This window comes from Mugil cephalus, chromosome 6, assembly GCF_022458985.1.
Source record: "Mugil cephalus isolate CIBA_MC_2020 chromosome 6, CIBA_Mcephalus_1.1, whole genome shotgun sequence".
Classification (NCBI taxonomy): domain Eukaryota; kingdom Metazoa; phylum Chordata; class Actinopteri; order Mugiliformes; family Mugilidae; genus Mugil; species Mugil cephalus.
The window spans coordinates 22,338,511-22,355,826 of record NC_061775.1 but is presented as its reverse complement, the minus strand read 5'-3'; the positions used below and the strand labels follow the sequence as shown (position 1 = coordinate 22,355,826).

Genomic DNA, 17,316 nt, shown 5'->3' with positions numbered 1-17,316 from the left:
ATGATAAATTATTATTTTTAATAATAAGAATAAAAGGAACAAATAAAAATAAATTAAAATAGAATAATGAAAGAAATACATTTTCAGAAAATGTAAAAAAGAAAATTGCATAGAGCCAGAAAATAAACTGATGAACTTTCTTCTAAACCTTTTCTCTCTATTTAATATCATTTTAAACTCATATTAGTGAAAACAGACGCTATGTGAACCAACATCTCTGGTTGCTGCCTTATTTTTTTTTTTCTTCTTGTCATTTATTTTTTATTCTTTCATCCTATTTGAATTTCTTTTTAAAAGATTGGGACCTCTGTTCAGACAAGACTTCTAGGGGCCGTTGCTTTCATTATTCATTCACCTACTCTGAGTTGCTTTATCCTTCATTCAAGCAATGAAACAAAAACAGGAAAAATTCCCCATGTTTGAGCACAGGCTGACGTCTTTTATACGAAACCGAAAAGCCCCAAAATGTGTGGAGTTGGCTGTGATGTAAGACCCTGAAGCAGAGCCAAGTTTCACTTTTGAGACCCTACATCATTTATATCTATTGTTTTCATAGAGAAATATTACCAGAACTGTTGAAACGGTTCATTTCTTTTTACGCAAAGTGACCAAACTCTGAAATGATTTGAAGACATCTGATTAGTCTTTGAGAAGCTGAAACGCGATACTCATTGAAAGGATCAGCAAAACATTATAATCCTTTCCATGGCTGTGTTAAGGCTCACATCAAGCTCTCTGCGGAGTAAACAGAGGCATATATTCCTCATCAGGTTTTCCATAATGCCATAACAGACAGATGACTAGTGGTCACTCAGTTTCCTTTTGATGTAATGGCGAAGCGCGGATCGATGCTGAAATATCGATACTTCCGATACCAGGTCTTTATGCTCTAAAGTCAATTCTCAAATCAAAATATCGATACTGTTGATACTTCAGTCATTCGAGGTAATGTAGTAGCACAGTGGAAAGTTACTAAACTATTGAGTTGTGGCAAGTAAATGAGGCCACTACCTCGATATACTTCCGAGCTTAAAATAAATAAATAAATGACTCCGATGTCTTGTATTCTTACAAGACACTGCTTTTTTTCAGTGTGAATTTTACCCGGAATCGTAAAGGAAATCGATTATATCGAAACATCATTATTATGCAGTAGAGTTTTTTCCCCCCCCTTTTTTTCTCTTGTGCGTGTTTTTACATTTTTTATGCGTGTGAGGTGCTATGAATATTCGAAAAAAAAAAAAGATTAAAAAGAACGAAACTCAAACGGGCAAATGCCATCGTTTGACATTCTAGAGCCGAAGCGATGAATCAATCGAGGAGTACAATCAGAGCGCAGCTGGCTCATCAAAACAGGATGCGTCGTAGTCTTAAAAGTGATCCGTGAGATACTGGCCCCCTCAGAGCTGTGGCTGCCAGCTGCAGGAGTAGTGAACGGAGAGCGCGGACGAGCGAAGAGGCTCGAGGCAGGACGGCCCCCACGAGGGAGTGTGCATGAGGCAGAAGTCTCTCTCTCTCTCTCTCTCTCTCTCTCTCTCCCTCTCTCTCTCTAAAACACACACACATTCTCAGTCGTTGCTCCACATGCACAGGGTGTGAGGCAAAGCCTAGTCAGACCTCGCAGCCCAAAGTGAGTCACTAGAGCTGTGGCGTTTTCCAGCGTCAGAGAGCACAGGCTTGGTCCTTTTACTCATGCTGTAGTCAGACCGAGACGGACGCTTTAACGAACGGCAGCCCCGCTCTGCTCTGAACTCCACTCCACACACATCAACATGGGAGCCTGCTGCTTCAACAAGAAAGAGAGGAAATTAGGGAAGTTGAATGGTTGGAGAAAGGTGAGTTTTCTTGAATTTTAACTATTTGCTGAGAGGATCCTGTGAGACTTTGTGGAGTTTTTAACTGGGAACTTTTGCAACACTTTTACCAAGGTTTTAATTTGACATGCTGTTATAGGAAACGCGTGTAAAGATTTATGTATATATATTTTTGAGTTTTCATGGTGTTTAAAGTGAATCTTAATTGGACTTGAAATGCACTTCGCCGCTGCTTCTGCTGCGGACGATGAGGCGGATGAATGCTTTTGTGTTTTCTTCTTTTGAGACTGCGTTTTTTGATTTTTCGGCTTTTAAAGCGAAGCGTGCACCTTGCTTGTCGGTCTGCTCCACTCGTGCATTCATGCGCGCATCGCCGGCGTTGTGCAGCGAGCAGCGGTCGGACCTGCGTTCTGCATTTCTGGGTTCTCGAGCATCGTTTCACATGTTGCTAAATTGTATGTGTTGCAACTGTATTGCTACACAGTGAGTGGCGCCTCTTCGCTCTTTAACTTAAGTTGAATTCAGTGCTGATAAAAAAAAATTGGAAAAATAAAAACTGGAGATTGGTCTTCCTCTGTATTTTACTCCAGATAAGATGTGATTTGAAATTTGTTCGTCCCGGCTTCACCCGTCTTTTCTCTGAAAGCGGCTGCTGTTCAGTTGAAGTGTGTAGTTTACGCTGGAAGGAAAGAAAGATGATGCATGTTCGTCTGCATCTGGTGTCTTGAAACAGGAAAGCGTTGCCTAAACTGAGTTGTTTAGCAAAGCAACTGTGGATTTTAAATCACGGGAGGCCCAAGCAGGAGAAAATTAGTGCATCTGCTGTAAGCATGGAGACGGCCTTTTTATTTCCAACTGAGGCCGGACACTCGGGTCATCTGGGGTGAAGGGAAGAAGTAGGGGCGATGCGGTTCAACGCTGCTCAATGCTCAGGTTGTTTAAGCAGTGGATGGATGGATGAACGGACGGAGCAAAGAAACTCTTTTTCCCCCAAACGCTGATGATTTGAGTGAAGCATCTCCTGTTTGTTGTGCTTGTTGTGCGTTATTTAACACGGGAACCGCTCTCTGCTTGTCCCGAACCACGTCTGCCTCCTCCGAGGCCTTGATCGCCGCCATAAAAGCCCGACTTCACCTCCATTTTTATCACCAGCTCCGAACGCTGACCAATCTTTTTGTTTTTTCTTTCTTTTTTGAATACGTTTCACACTGTGGATTGAGGGAGACATGAATACCCTGGCTCACACAGACGCACACTTGCATGAGTGTGAGTCAGAGGAAGTGAGGGGTAGTCAGGCCGTCTCTCAGAATTGTCTGTACCTCTACCCAACATACGCACGCTTCATACGTAAGTGGATTCGCTGATCTTCGCCGAGTTATGTCACTACCCATCCTTGCCATGGTGCCCTTGTTACCACTTTGCGTCATTAGTTAGCAAGGAGGGAGATAAAACGCAGCCGCGGCAGGCTCGCTTGGAAATAACAACTGACTGCAAAAATCACAATGGGCAATGATGCATACTGGAGAAAAAAAAAAAAAAAAAAACAAGATCACACTTATGAACATCATGAGTAAAAGAAGCAGTTAACACTTCTTGCTTGGTGTTGTTTAAAAGAAGACATGCTCCGCTCCGGTTAGAGACTTTCCATGTGACCGTCTCTGCTCTTCAGTCTGAGTCTGATTTAGATTCAAAGTTCAAAGTTACAGGTAATATTTGCTTGCATGAAAGATTTATCCCCAAGTTTGCACCGCTGCAGGGCGAAGCGGTCGACGCTGAGCAGGTTTCTCTGAAGCAGGATGGGCATAGTGCACCCACTAGTGGCTCAGGGACACAACTTCAATCTCCAACACTTTAAAAAGTGGGTGGCGGTGGTGATTAGAAGCAAAGAAAGGAAAAATGCAGATGGAAAAGGGTTAGGTGTGAATTCAGTTTATATTTTTACGCACGAAAGGAACTCTATCCTGGAGAGTTGAGAAGATTTAAGATAAACTAAGCATGAAAATGTCATTATCGCAGGTTTTTAGTTGGACCAAATGTTGCACAACCTTCAGCAGAGGAACAAATTGCATGAGAGGCCGTGTGATGTGTGCTGTGTGCTGTGTGCTGTGTGCTGCGTGGTCACACAATGGAAGCACGTTGCCGCGAGTGCATAAGCTCGGTCTCGTGTCGGAAGGGGGACTCCGCGTCCGCCTTCCTGCCTTACCTGTCCGCCTGGCTGCCCTCCGCAGTGAGCTGTCCGATGGGATCACGTCTAAACGGAGGAGTTCAGCTTCATGCATCCCCCTCCCCTCTCCTGTCCCCCACACTCCCCCCGCTCCCATTGAAATGCCACAGGCTCCATTCACCTTCTCTGCCTCCGCCACAGCGGCTCACTGCTGAATCAACTCAACCCCCTGGAAGCGGAGATATAGAGAGCGCGAGAGGGAGGGAAGGAGAAGGGGGGGGGAGTAAAAGGTTAGTAGAGGGAGAAATGGAGCTAAAAAGAAGGAGAATAACACCACTGGAAACGCAAGTGAAATAGAGAGAAAATGTGTTTGAAACAACCAAGAGGGAGAAGAAGAAATGAAGAAGCAAATGGATTTTCCTCCAGTTTCGGTGGGAGATGAAGAGGATTTCCCTTCTGAATGAGCACTGGCAATAACACCCTAAAAAAAACATGGGAAACATGTGACGGCAGCCTTCACTGCAGATACGAGCATGTGTTGGTGCTGCTCCTTGATGCGTTTCTGCAGCCTCCAAGGAGGCATAGCTGCAGAGAAGACATCCCCCGCCCGCTTATTTCTGCTTTCTTTATATATTATGCAGCGAGCGATTATATAAAGGGCTGCCTCCTCTCTCCTCTTTTTTTTTTTTTTTTGTTTATTTTCTTGTGTCCTCCCTCCCTCCTTGCTTCTGGTTCTTTCCCTCCGTGGGAGGATAATCCGGAATCCTCTCGGGAAAGCTTCTTTACCTCCCCCCCTCCTCCCCTCATCTTTCCAAACTTGTACACGCACACATCAGAGTGAGGGGTTCTCTGGGAATGGCTGTTTACCATTTTTTCCACAGTGGCAGCGTTTTCCAGCTTATGCAAAAAAAATGAAAAAGAAAAGAAAAAGCACAAACGCGCCTCGAGAAGTTGAGGCCGCCGGCACTGATGTAACAGTGTATTCTAGTCAGGTGGCCCTAGCCTTGCACGATGCAGCGGCATCGACACCTGCTCCGAGGACGCGGCATTGATCCGTGCCGCCGAGGCAGGCAGGCAGACAGACAGAGAGAGATGGATGACTGTGCCGGCAAGTGGCGGCCGGGAGAGAAATTGACATGTAAGTGGTGAAGAGTGAGGGACAGACGGAGCAGGAGGGGAGGGAGGGAGGGGATGGTGGTGGTAGGGAGGCAGCGCTCGGCCCCGCGTCCACCGGCGGATGCGAGCAAGGGGCGACGTGTGTGGTGTGTCCTCGTGACGGCTCAGCAGGAACACCACATGTCTGCCTCGGAAGGACGAGGGGAAGCCTCTCCTCCTTTTTTTTTTTACGGGCGTGCGCTGGCCGCCTCACGCTGTTGCCATGGCGTCGTGGTGTTCTGGCAACTGGCGCACAGTCATTCACGAGCATAGAGAGAGGAGCTGTGGGCTGACGGCCCCTAAATTGGGGAAGGATACAATTATCGCCCATATATCCGTCCTCCTTCCTACTTTTATTATTTTATTTTTTGTGTGTGTGTGTGTGTGGTCCCCTTCACCATCTTCCCGAGTCTCTGCTTGTGTCTTGGCTGTGACAAAAATAGCCATCCACAGACACCCTGTCAGCGTCTAATATTGTTATCGGATGCGGATAATGAACAGGCTTATGAGTCCTCCACAATGGCTGCCGCACTTGGATGTCAGAGTACTCGAAAGAGGGAGTGGATGGGGGGATGCGATAATAGAGATAATGGAGATAAAAATACAGTACATTCACATCCCCCCCTCTGTTCCCTTCATCGGCCCTCATTGTTTTTGCCGTAGAGGAGGGAGGTGTAGCTTTACAGATCGGTGACATTCCTCCACAATGGCTGACTTCATAAGAATGGATTTAAGAGGGAATTAACGGGGCAGGGAATGGAAGAGGATGGGGAATTACGTGCAGCGGTTGCACAACTGGAGAAGAGGAAAAGTTGCGTCTGGATGTGAAATATCGATGCCTCATGCACCCTGTAAAAACTTCAGATGCGTACACCAATGCCAGGCTGTAATTAGGGCTCCCCCCTTCTCCCCACTTTCTGTCAAATCATGTGTTCTGTCTAGAGTGTGTTGCTGGGGCTGGCAGACTATAGCGAGGGGAAGAGAAAAAAAAAAAAAAGAGAGAGGAGGGAGGGAGGGAGGGAGGGGAAAAAAGGGAGAAACAGGGAAAGGGAGAGAGAAACGCAGGGAAGGTGGGGAGAGAGCACTACAGCAGTGAGAGCAGTGAAGCAGGACAAATCCAGTGGAGGAACCCCCCCTCCAGTCAGATGAACATCGCTGCTTCACTCCCTCCTCCTCCTCCTCCTCCGCCTCCGCCGCTGCCTGCCTGCCTGCCTGCCTGCCTCCTCCTCCTCCTCCTCCCGTCTCCATCGCTGTTTTTTCCCCTCCTCCCGTCCTCGCTTCCTCTCCATTATTCATCAGCGCGCCGAGAGTCCCCCAGCACACGGCTCCAGCCGATCCGCCGAGCCTGCCGGATCACCCGCACGGACGCACGCACCGCCCGCCTCTCCCGCCTAACCTAACCTAGCCGCCTCCGAGCATGGAGGCTCAGAGCCGGCCCCTTTCCGCCGCCGAGAGGGAGAGTGAGCCATCGACGAGCTGCTCTCTTAGCCGCTGAGAGGAGAGAACGCAAGGAGGAGAGAAGAGGGGGATTTTGTCTCTTTTTGGTGCTAAAAAGAATCCTGTTCGTCTGCCTCTATTTTTTTCCTCCCCACCTCCCATTGGATTACAGTTCTGGCTTTGTGTAGGAACGAGAAAACGGGGTCCAAAATGCCTGAAGCCAATTACCTGCTGTCGGTGTCTTGGGGTTACATTAAGGTGTGTGGCGCTTATCTACGTAGCATGTCGGGATACCGCACTCGTCTCGTCGTACCTCTCTGTGCTTTAGGGGCTAATTCTGCAGAAAGTAAACATCAGCTGGTTTTTGCAGGGCCTTTTGTTTGGATGCTGTTCTAATTGTCTTAGTGCAAAAAAACAAAAAAAAAAAAAAATGATTTCCATCATATTGAAGGGGAATGGGGATGGTGACGGAGAGGGGGCGGGGGGGGTGTTTTGTGGCTCAGGCTCCATCTTGAGCCCTCTGCAGAGCCGTGTGTCTGTTTGTATGTGTTTCGGTGTGTACGCCCGTGCACGCGCATGCATCAGTCCGTCATAAACAGCTGCTGCTGCTGCTGCTGCAGTGCTTGGGTCTCCGTGTACTGTCAGATGCATCTGTCTAGCACAACATATTTTGTCCAATTTATGATCTGTGCATGACGTTTTTAACTGAGGCGAATGGCGTGAGAAGTGTGCAGATGCTCCCCAACGTTAAAAACTCAAGCGTTATTCACGTAAAATGACCAAATATGTCCAAAAACGTGTGACTCTGTGGGTAATTTTATTGGTATTAAATGGTTGGGCAAATCTTCAGATCTGCATCTTAACTGTAAGGAAAATGGGAGGGAAAATACAGCTCCCCCCCCCCCATTGATTGCACACTGTAATTAAATAATGTTCTTGACCTGGTGGATTAAATCTGGGCATTGCTGTATTTTCCATGGAATCTTGTACCATAATTTCTCCCAGGTTTTCCCCCCTCATTGGAAACTGACGACATTTTTCTCTCTCTTCTCCCCCCCTCTCCTCCTCCCCCACCCCCTTTTCTCTTCTTCTCTCTCGCAGTTCAAGAGAATGTTGAATCGGGAGTTGACGCACCTATCTGAGATGAGTCGGTCTGGGAATCAGGTTTCCGAATTCATCTCCAACACCTTCCTAGGTAAATGAAAGCCTCGTGTACACGTTCATGTGCAGAAATCACCCAAAAGCAAAGCACCTATCGGGGCTTTGTTAATCCTTACATCACCAGAGCTTATAATTATCACAAAAAAAAATGAATAAATATCCAAACACTAAGTGGCCGTGGAAGGATTCCCGTCCCTCTGACGCTTTGCCGCATTATTTTCATGGAGGTTCGTTCTTTCTGCATGATGTTGAGCTGTGCAAGTTGCTCTGGCTGGCTTTTCTGTGGGGGCGTACCATAAAAAACTGCGCCATTAAGCTCCGTCTAGATGCTCGTGGGATCCAGCTCAAAACGGCCATTAAAGCTGAAATAAAGGACGCGTATTTCTCAGAGAATTGAGGGGAAGAAAGGTTTTAAGGTGGTTCGCTTAAAAGGGTCCGTTTGACTGGAAAAGAAAGCTTCCTAGCCAGAGTCAGAGTATGTGAGATTGTAACGGTGGGGGTATGCTGTGAGCGTGGGTTGGACATATACATGAGGATAGATGGTGATAGATTATGTTTTCTTTTACATGGCAAAATTAAATTGTAGGAAAAAAGCACCAAAGCATGGATGGAAAGTAAATTTTTTTTGTAATTACTGGAAGCGTGACAATAGCTGGAAAGCAGATGCAACACAGATGAGCTGGAGGTAACGTGGACTAACAAACAAAAGGATTATAGGTGCCAGACAGAATGCACATAAAGGTGGTTGAGGCTACTTATAGACGACTGTGCTCCGGATCGATTGCTGCGCCGATCCGCTGTAGTGTTATTAGAGGATCCCTCGCCACTGGATCATTGAGAGCTAGTGGAGGGGGGTGAGGAGAGACGGCAGAGGAGAAGCAGAAGAACAAGAGCGAATGAGGGAGAGGCGGAGGGAGGGAGCTGACTGCAGTGAAGAAGAAGGTATAAAAAAAAGAAATAAATAAATAAGAGGCACAAGAGGAACCCCCGTCTTTGCTGGCAGGGAGATGAGCTTGGCAGATTGGGTGACTCATTCCCGCCTCAGTGCATCTCTGTCGGCGGGGACACCTTGTTGTCCCTTTACCTCCCCCTCCCCCCTAGGACTGACCCGAGAATCCAGACAGAGATGACTATCAGTGCGATAAAGAAATGAGGATTACCCTGCGTCTGCTGCTGCTGGTGGTGGTGGTGGGGGGGGGAAACAGGTTAACATTAATGAGAAAGGGGGGAAAAATGGCTGAAGAAGCACAGCTGGCCTGGTGTGGCCTCAGCTGACCAGCAGGACTGTTTAATCCTTCCATCCATTAAGATAACTATCACATCCGCGGTGCACTCGTTTCTGTTTCACATCATCAAAGCATCCATCCAGGATCAGAGAAATGACGTTTCCCGGCCCTGCGGAGGATCCACCGCTCAAAGTTTTGCTCGCAGGACTGAACTGAACTGAACTGATTCCTGGGTTGAATTAACAAAGCAGAATTTGTTTCGGAAGGGTTGTTTTAGGTGAGAATGTCTGACTTTCCACCAAAGCACTGCCGGCCCCTCTCACGTGCGCCTGTTTTCCGCCACAGCTGTCCTCACAGCGTGACGCTGCCATAATTCCCCCCCTTTGATCGGCCGGCGGCGGAACACACCTAGTCATGGGAATATGCTGCGTTTGAGAACGGAAAGGAATCGGAGAAATAAACGTGGGAGGTGACGGAAGATCGAGATAACTCAGATGGATGTTCATTTCCTCTGCCTAAATTGTTTGCTTGAGGTTTCATTTGGTGGCAGAGGGAAAATCCGGGACTGCACGCGTGACACATTTCCCAGCCGAAACCTCCGTCGCGATAGACCAGTTTATCCCATCTGAGCCGCGCGTTAGCGCTCATGCGGAAAGGCATTAAAGAAGCGAATAAAACTTCTGTCTCGCAATCCGATCTCACGCGGACGCCCCACGGCGGGCGGCGATAATGACGACTTCTAATAAATTAGAGGGCGACGCATTGCTCTTCTCCTTGTTTCCGACTCGGCACATGTCTGAGAGCGCTTAATTGTCCATCCTCAATTACCAGCGGAGACGGTGAGCACGGTGGAGGGGGAAGGAAAAAAAAAAAGTGCAAGAGATAGAGAGAGCATGAGAGTGAAAGTGATTATTTGAATTACAGCTGGTAATTGAATAACCCTCCACGGGGGGGGGGGGCTGATAGGGCAGCGATGAGCTGAGTCGAGGTTTGATAGATGAGCGCACGGCTCGCGTACATGCCGATAGCCGGCCCCTGCAGGATTTCACCGGGTTCTTTTGTGAATTCAATAAACGCAGCCTTGCGGTTGTGGTTATTAAAAGCAACTAGGCGCGCGTCCTGGTTATTTTTAAGCGAGCATTACGCGAAAAGCCTTGTGTGATTTCGGTGTTTATTTTCGGACTTCATATGTTGCCAGACCAAAACGCGGATGAATAGACGCCTAAACATTCATGTGGTCTACTGAAAGATGCTGCAGATCGGTGAATAGCTGACCTTACCGAGCTTCCTTGACTGTGAAGTCCCAGCTTTCAGTCTGTCAATGGGCTGACCTATGAGAGTGAAAAGAACAGGAGATGAGATGTGAACCACCTGCTGTGAGACCAGGCGGGGGGGCGGGTTTGGGGGCTCTAAGTGGGTGGTTGAGGGGCGAATGAACAGTGGAAGCTCAGAGAGAGGCTGCAGGTGGACGAGGAGCATGAATGAACAACTGAATGGAGGGACAGACGATGAATGAATGAGCGAGCGAGCGAGCGAATCAATGTTTTTTTTTTTTTTTTTTAAAGTGCACCTGGATCTCAGGCGGCCTACGCGCCCCATCTGGTTTTTTACTGCACGTCAGAACAGCACACAAGATCTGCTGTCTGAGTCGGTTCCACACTAACGTCCACCGTCTACTCTCTCCCCCTCCCGCAGACAAACAGAATGAGGTGGAGATCCCGTCGCCGACGTCGAAGACGCGGGAGAAGAAGAAGCAGCAGCAGCAGCAGAAGCAGCAGCTGATGACACAGATCAGCGGCGTCAAGAAGGTCTCTCACGGGCCCTCCCTCTCCAGCAGCAGCATCTCGCGCTTCGGCGTCAAGACCGACAAGGAGGAGCTGCTGTCCAAGGAGCTGGAGGACCTGAACAAGTGGGGCCTGAACATCTTCACCGTTTCAGAGTACTCCAACAACCGACCTCTTACCTGCATCATGTACGCCATCTTCCAGGTGTGGATCGCTCGTCCTTATTCTTCCTATTATAATAATCATATTACAACATATCTGATTTGCCTACGTACATTTATTCTACATCTAAATGTTTTTTTTTCCCCACCCCTTCACAGGAGCGAGACCTGTTAAAGACATTTAAGATCCCAACGGATACGTTTGTGGCCTACATGATGACGCTGGAAGATCACTACCATTCAGACGTGGCCTACCACAACAGCCTGCACGCTGCTGACGTAGCCCAATCCACGCACATCCTCCTCTCCACTCCAGCCCTGGATGTAAGCATTAACATAAAGTGACACATCCAAGTCCCCGGTTTTAGTCTGAGGCGTCATTTTCTTTTTCTTTTTTTTGCATATATTATATGTCCACTCGGTCCCCGCGGTGGAACGAGGGGGAAACTAAATTAGAGGAGTGAGCTATTACGTCAGCACATGTGCCACTTTCCTGGATTGCCGCGGCGGCTTTGAACAGCTTGTCGGCCGTCCATTAAATCATCCGGTTTACTCAAAATAAAAACATCCAAAACCATATTTGCTCCTTTGTCCAATGCGCACGTTTTCAGGCAGCTCCCCCTCAGCTTGGGAGACGCTGGGTGAGAATACAGTCAGGTCACAACACCCCAGTCTTTAGATCATGATTCACTGTCCTAGGTTCGCCGTGTTTCATTTATTGCAGCCAGCAGTCTGTGGATTTTTATAGAAGAGCAGGCAGCTTATTTTGGTTGAGGAAATACTTTAGAATAATAATAATAATAATGTTCTTGCCTTGCGCGGCCTTGACTGTCTGACGCTTTCTTTAAAGGCGGAAAGTGACAGAAGCGACTGGATTTCTGTCACATAAGCAGAAAATATTTTCATACTTAACCTTCGGCAAACCACTAGCTAGTACGTAAATGAACTTTTTCCCCGCCTTGAGCATTCGTTTGACCTCTTTCTTCCTTTCGCAGGCCGTCTTTACAGACCTTGAAATCCTCGCAGCCATCTTTGCAGCCGCCATCCATGACGTCGACCATCCCGGCGTGTCGAACCAGTTCCTGATCAACACCAGTAAGTCAGACCCCATAATGAAATGTGTTCGGACGGAATCTACGAAACGGAGAAACTAAATTGCTTTGACGCCCCGTGCAGACTCCGAGCTGGCGCTGATGTACAACGACGAGTCCGTGCTGGAGAACCACCACTTGGCCGTGGGCTTCAAGCTGCTGCAGGAGGATAACTGCGACATCTTCCAGAACCTCACCAAGAAGCAGCGGCAGTCCCTGCGCAAGATGGTCATCGACATGGTAAGTTGCCTCGACTCGCGTTCTTCCGTCCTCCTCCTTTCCGAATCGTCCCGGTGCTGACCGTGCCCTTTTTCATTTCCCCCTCCTCCAACCAGGTTTTGGCCACCGACATGTCCAAACACATGAGTCTGCTGGCGGATCTGAAGACGATGGTCGAGACTAAGAAGGTGACGAGCTCTGGAGTGCTGCTGCTAGACAATTACACCGACAGGATACAGGTACGTGTAGCTTTCTAGCCAAATAAAAATACATCAGTTTGTATTATGTGCACCGTGTGTGTGTGAGGGAGAGAAAGATATTTAACAAACGAAGCCCTCCACCTCTATTTTACCTGGTTTTAATGACTTTGACCGATAGCCGGTCATCGGAAAAGACTGCCGAGCCGGCGATCATTAGCCAGCCTCCTACATAGCTGACCTCTGCTCCCGCTGTCCTTCCCATTCTAGCTCCATCCATCTTCCCTTTTCCTCTAAGTGCTCCCACTTTACCTCTAATGGTCCGCTAAGGGTTTCTTCTTTATTGGACTGTTGCGTAGATTTTCGCACGATCCTTTCGTAGAAGCGTAGAGTTTAACATCAGCCTGGAGGAAGCTGCTATCGTAAGGTTGCGTCGCGCGGCTAAACGGAACGGAAACGGAAAAGATTTTATCTGCAAAGTTCAAAACATACTGTAAAGAGTGTTGAATTTCGACGGCGAGCCTATTTACATGAGATTGCAACTGTGTTTTATTTCCAGGTCCTGCGTAACATGGTGCACTGTGCCGACCTGAGCAACCCCACCAAGTCCCTGGAGCTGTATCGTCAGTGGACCGATCGGATAATGGAGGAGTTCTTCCACCAGGGAGACAGAGAGAGGGAGAGGGGGATGGAGATCAGCCCCATGTGTGACAAGCACACGGCCTCGGTGGAGAAGAGCCAGGTAGGTGACCCCAGACGAAGATTCGCCCGCTTGAGTTATTGCGCCCGAAAAGAAAAGTTTGACAAATTTTCTAACTCGTTTTCGTCTTTCAGGTGGGCTTCATCGACTACATCGTGCACCCTCTGTGGGAGACCTGGGCTGATTTGGTCCACCCCGACGCCCAGGACATCCTGGACACCCTAGAGGATAACAGGAACTGGTACCAGAGCATGATCCCCCAGAGCCCCTCCCCGCCCTTCTACGACCAGGGCACGCACGGACACGGCGGAGGCACTGGAGGACAGGGAGGCGGGGAGAAGTTTCAGTTTGAGCTCACCCTGGAGGAGGAGGACGTGGACGGGATAGAGAAAGATGGCGAAGGGGAGGATGAAGAAGAAGAGGAGGAGGAGGAGGAGGAAGAGTTGGAGGATGAGGAGGAGGAGGAGGAGGAGGAGGACAGCCTAGGAGATTCTCGGTCTCCTCCCCCGGACTATTTGGACAGTCAGGAGCAGGAGGAGGGCGGCACGACCGAGCCAACAACGGCAATAGAGATTGTAACGCACGAGGCGTCGCCCACAGACACATAGGGCTTCCATCATCGGGCTCACGTGGTCATTTGAAAGTTTTTTGGAGGAAAAAAAAAAAGGAGGGCATACGCTCTTGCAGCTGTGCATTTTAAATAAGCCCACAGAAGCAGAGGGGGCTTAGTTTTGGCCCGCACAGGGGGCGTCTTGCACTTGGGTGTTTGAAGCCGGACACGGACGGACAGTTTCAGTGAGGCGGCTTCAGAGTTCTCAGGAAATAATTACTGCGAACATTTAAATGATCGTGATGGACGGACGAGACTGAGGGTGGAACTTGAAGGATTTTTTCAGCCAGTTTGGAAAGTGGTCACTTTTCTTTTCTGGACTGGCATTAAATGGACAACGACACTACTGAGAGAAGTTTTGTACCTTAAGACTTTTTTGTTCGTTTGTTTTTTTACAGATATGATCTAGACGTAGCATAGAGTAAGATCTACTGACGGAGACACATTTATATAGCAAGAGAAAGTGTTTACTTTTTTCCTGTACCGTTTGTCAGAGGACTTTTGTGTGCCTTTTTTACTATTGTCTTTATATAGTTTTTTATTTATTGAACACTCTAGTATGTCTGTGAAATGTTATTATTTTTTTCCTTAACTGAAAGAGCGAAATCTTTTTCTTTCTTTTTTTTGTATGTTGAAAAGAGTCTTCCATGTATTGGGCAATAGAGAAATCCAAACAAACGTTCGACAAACAACTTTTGGACAAATTCATCGAAATAGGAAAACATACATACGACACCCATGTTTAGTTTTTTAGTTTTTTTCAATCCGAGCACAGGTTCTTCTTCGCGCGCGAAATTCAAACGCTTACTCATGATCCACATTACATGTTTTTCTCGCAACAGACGTCCATCAATGAATGTCACGCTTAAACGCGTCACCTCTGTTTTTTTTATTTTCTTACTCTTAATGGCTTTTTCTTCGTAATCAGCTGCAGACCACTGGGCTTTCCTCCGGCCTCACACCAAAAAGACTTGCAATCCGTAGCTTTGAGCAGTCGTGCGAAAACCCTGCAACATCGCGGCTGGGTGTTCCTGCCCAAACGGCATTTGAGCTTTTGCAGTTGTTGGTGTGAAATGGAGGTTAGCTCAGTTCAAACCCTCATGACTTAACCTACAACCAGCTACCAGATAAAAGAGGCCGGCCTGAAACGAATAGCTGCGAACATCATCGCGCTGCTCGGCTCAGCGATTCGAATCAGAAATCAAGTCATGCACGACGGCGTTGGAGATTATTTTTAGCCCGCAGGTATTTTAATAATGCTGTTATTTGGAACAGGTTTTGACCCGAGACCTGTCTGATGTAACAGCCCCCCCTACCCCCACCCCCCTTTCCCTGCCCTTCTGCAATCAGGCCCAGACCAGATGATTAAAGGTGCTCTTGCAGCTGCCTGCCCTGAAAGGCGCTCTCAGACCCTCATCAGCGCCCATATTCACATGGTTTACAAACCCATCCGGGCTCCACTGACACGACCCCCCCAAAACAATCAGGCCGGCTATTTCTTTCTCATGATAAAAAAAAAAAAAAAAAAAATCCCTCAAGTGCTGCTTCTGCTCATTGACGTCAATAGATTTTTTTTTTTTTTTTGGCCCGTCCCCACCCCCTCTCCCGTATCAGGTTTCCAGGACAGTTGGGTTTATTAGGACTTGGCCCAGGCGGGACCGCTGCCATTCAGCGCGGCAGGCCCTGCAGTTGCGAAAAAAATAACAGTGAAATAGAAAAATAAAATAAAAAAAGAGGAATAATTAGGTGCTCTAATTTTAAAACAAACCAAAAAAAAAAAAAAAAGTTATTTTTTTTCTCCGATAATGGTTTGGAAATGGTTTGCAGATGTCACCATTTCTGCCCCCGGGGGGAAGTCCCAGTTGCGTGCTGTGATCACGATCGTTTTCGTACAGGTTTACTGATACTCCAAGGTACTTCATCTGATTTTCACTAAAGCATGCTGAAGTGGCAGTTGTTTTGTGTGCAAGTACGACCGTGTGTTTCGTGTGCTTGTCTGGATGAGTTGACTTTGTCATCAGGCCTTACACCAACCCCCCCACCCACCCCGGCACCCATCACTCCACACTTTTGTCTCTACTGTTTGTCGCTAGGAGCTCAAGTTGGTCCTTTTTGCTGTTTATAACAGTGTGTATTTATTCTATACTTTAAGCTTGTAAATAAGAAATACTGGTTCAGTGTAAAATCTATTTTAATTTATATGCACTTGCATTACCTGGAAGTGGTGGTGTCTAATGTGTAGAAGGCTCTGGATTCAGAGTCTTTTTTTATATATATATATGTATTATATATTGTTTTTTTTTTATAAATATCTATAAATATATCTAAGTATATATTCGCACAATGTTTTGAGTGCCCAGCAGAGCAGCAGCTAAAGAGACATGTTGCTGTTGTCACATGAAAACCTTGTAGTTCCAAAGCAGCCTTTTTTTTTCATTTTTGCCATTTTAAGTTAAAACTGTTAACATTTAACAGACGAGAACGATTATCGATATTATGCATGAACAGTAAAACCAAAAATGTTGGCACTTTGTTTTTCTGTGTTAGGACTTATTTTCCTTCTCATATATATATTCATATATATATATAGTTTTTTTTCCATTCGATTTCCTTACAAGGTTTTCATCTGACATCGGCAATTTGGTAACCCAGAGGTGACATAGAGGACACGTTAAACTGCATAGGCTTGGATATAGGATACTTACAAGCTACATGGCTAAGATGAACCGAGGTTTTGTCGGTGCTTGGTTTCGGCGCACACAGCGCGGACAGGTTCTTTTCTCTCGGCTTGTCGCGGGCCAAGCTTCTCTCCATCCGTTCGGTTGCAGGTTGTTGAAACGCGAGGCCAGGTGGCAGGTTTCGAGTGACAAACACTTAACGCACTTCATGTTAAAAGTAGATAACGTGGGGACGCTATTGGTAGCATGCTACAATACCCCCGGCACCGGCGTGAATCGTTTTGAATTAACAACGAAACATGATCTTATGTAAACTGACTGTGCTAATGTGTGAACTCTTTCTGACCAAACTTGTTAGCAGTTTTGAAAAATTCAAATTTGTCAGTATCAGCATTGTTTATCTACGTTCAAGCTTTTCTTTTTTTGGGTCCTAGTTGTGTCCAAATGGTTAGCCAGACTTAGCACTATCTGCATGAGAGATGGTTTTTCTTTTTTTTTTCTTTAGGTTTTTTTTGTTTGTTTTTTTACTGTTAATAATATGTTCAAGTCCACCAGTTGTTGCCGGTGGGTTATTAAATAAATGTTTCACACAATGTATGGTATTATATTGTATATTGTGTTCAAAGATAAATCTGAAATACTTTTTCTATGAAGTGATTAAAAGCGAAGCATGAATATATTCCTTCTGTTTCTGCAGTTTCTTTTGTTGTTGTTGTTGTTGTTGTTTTTCTTCAATAAGGGCGTGAGAACAAACTGGGTCACTGTCATGCATCTGGTGGGTTCTCACATGTGTGTCGTGTTTCATTAAGCTTTCTCGCTAAGCAGAACTGTATCCACAGAGCACCTGGGTCCTGTTCTATAAAAATAGCCTCGTGTAAAACGGCATCGACGCCGGCCTAAATAAATCCTTGCTGGCGCC

At 46.9% G+C, this 17,316-nt stretch overlaps 1 protein-coding gene across 4 annotated transcripts in view; it reads left to right on the top strand.

Moving 5' to 3' along the window:
- Positions 1 to 17,076, top strand: part of pde4ba (phosphodiesterase 4B, cAMP-specific a) — a 181,419-nt gene extending 164,343 nt beyond the window's left edge. For all 4 annotated transcript variants that reach the window (XM_047588340.1, XM_047588342.1, XM_047588341.1 and 1 more), the window contains 8 exons: positions 7,672 to 7,765; positions 10,653 to 10,945; positions 11,062 to 11,226; positions 11,898 to 11,997; positions 12,079 to 12,233; positions 12,329 to 12,451; positions 12,969 to 13,151; positions 13,244 to 17,076. In XM_047588340.1, coding sequence (XP_047444296.1) covers positions 7,672 to 7,765; positions 10,653 to 10,945; positions 11,062 to 11,226; positions 11,898 to 11,997; positions 12,079 to 12,233; positions 12,329 to 12,451; positions 12,969 to 13,151; positions 13,244 to 13,717 — 1,587 coding nt within the window. In that variant the 3' untranslated portion in view covers positions 13,718 to 17,076. The remainder of the gene's footprint in view (positions 1 to 7,671; positions 7,766 to 10,652; positions 10,946 to 11,061; positions 11,227 to 11,897; positions 11,998 to 12,078; positions 12,234 to 12,328; positions 12,452 to 12,968; positions 13,152 to 13,243) is intronic.
- The last annotated feature ends 240 nt before the right edge of the window (positions 17,077 to 17,316 follow it).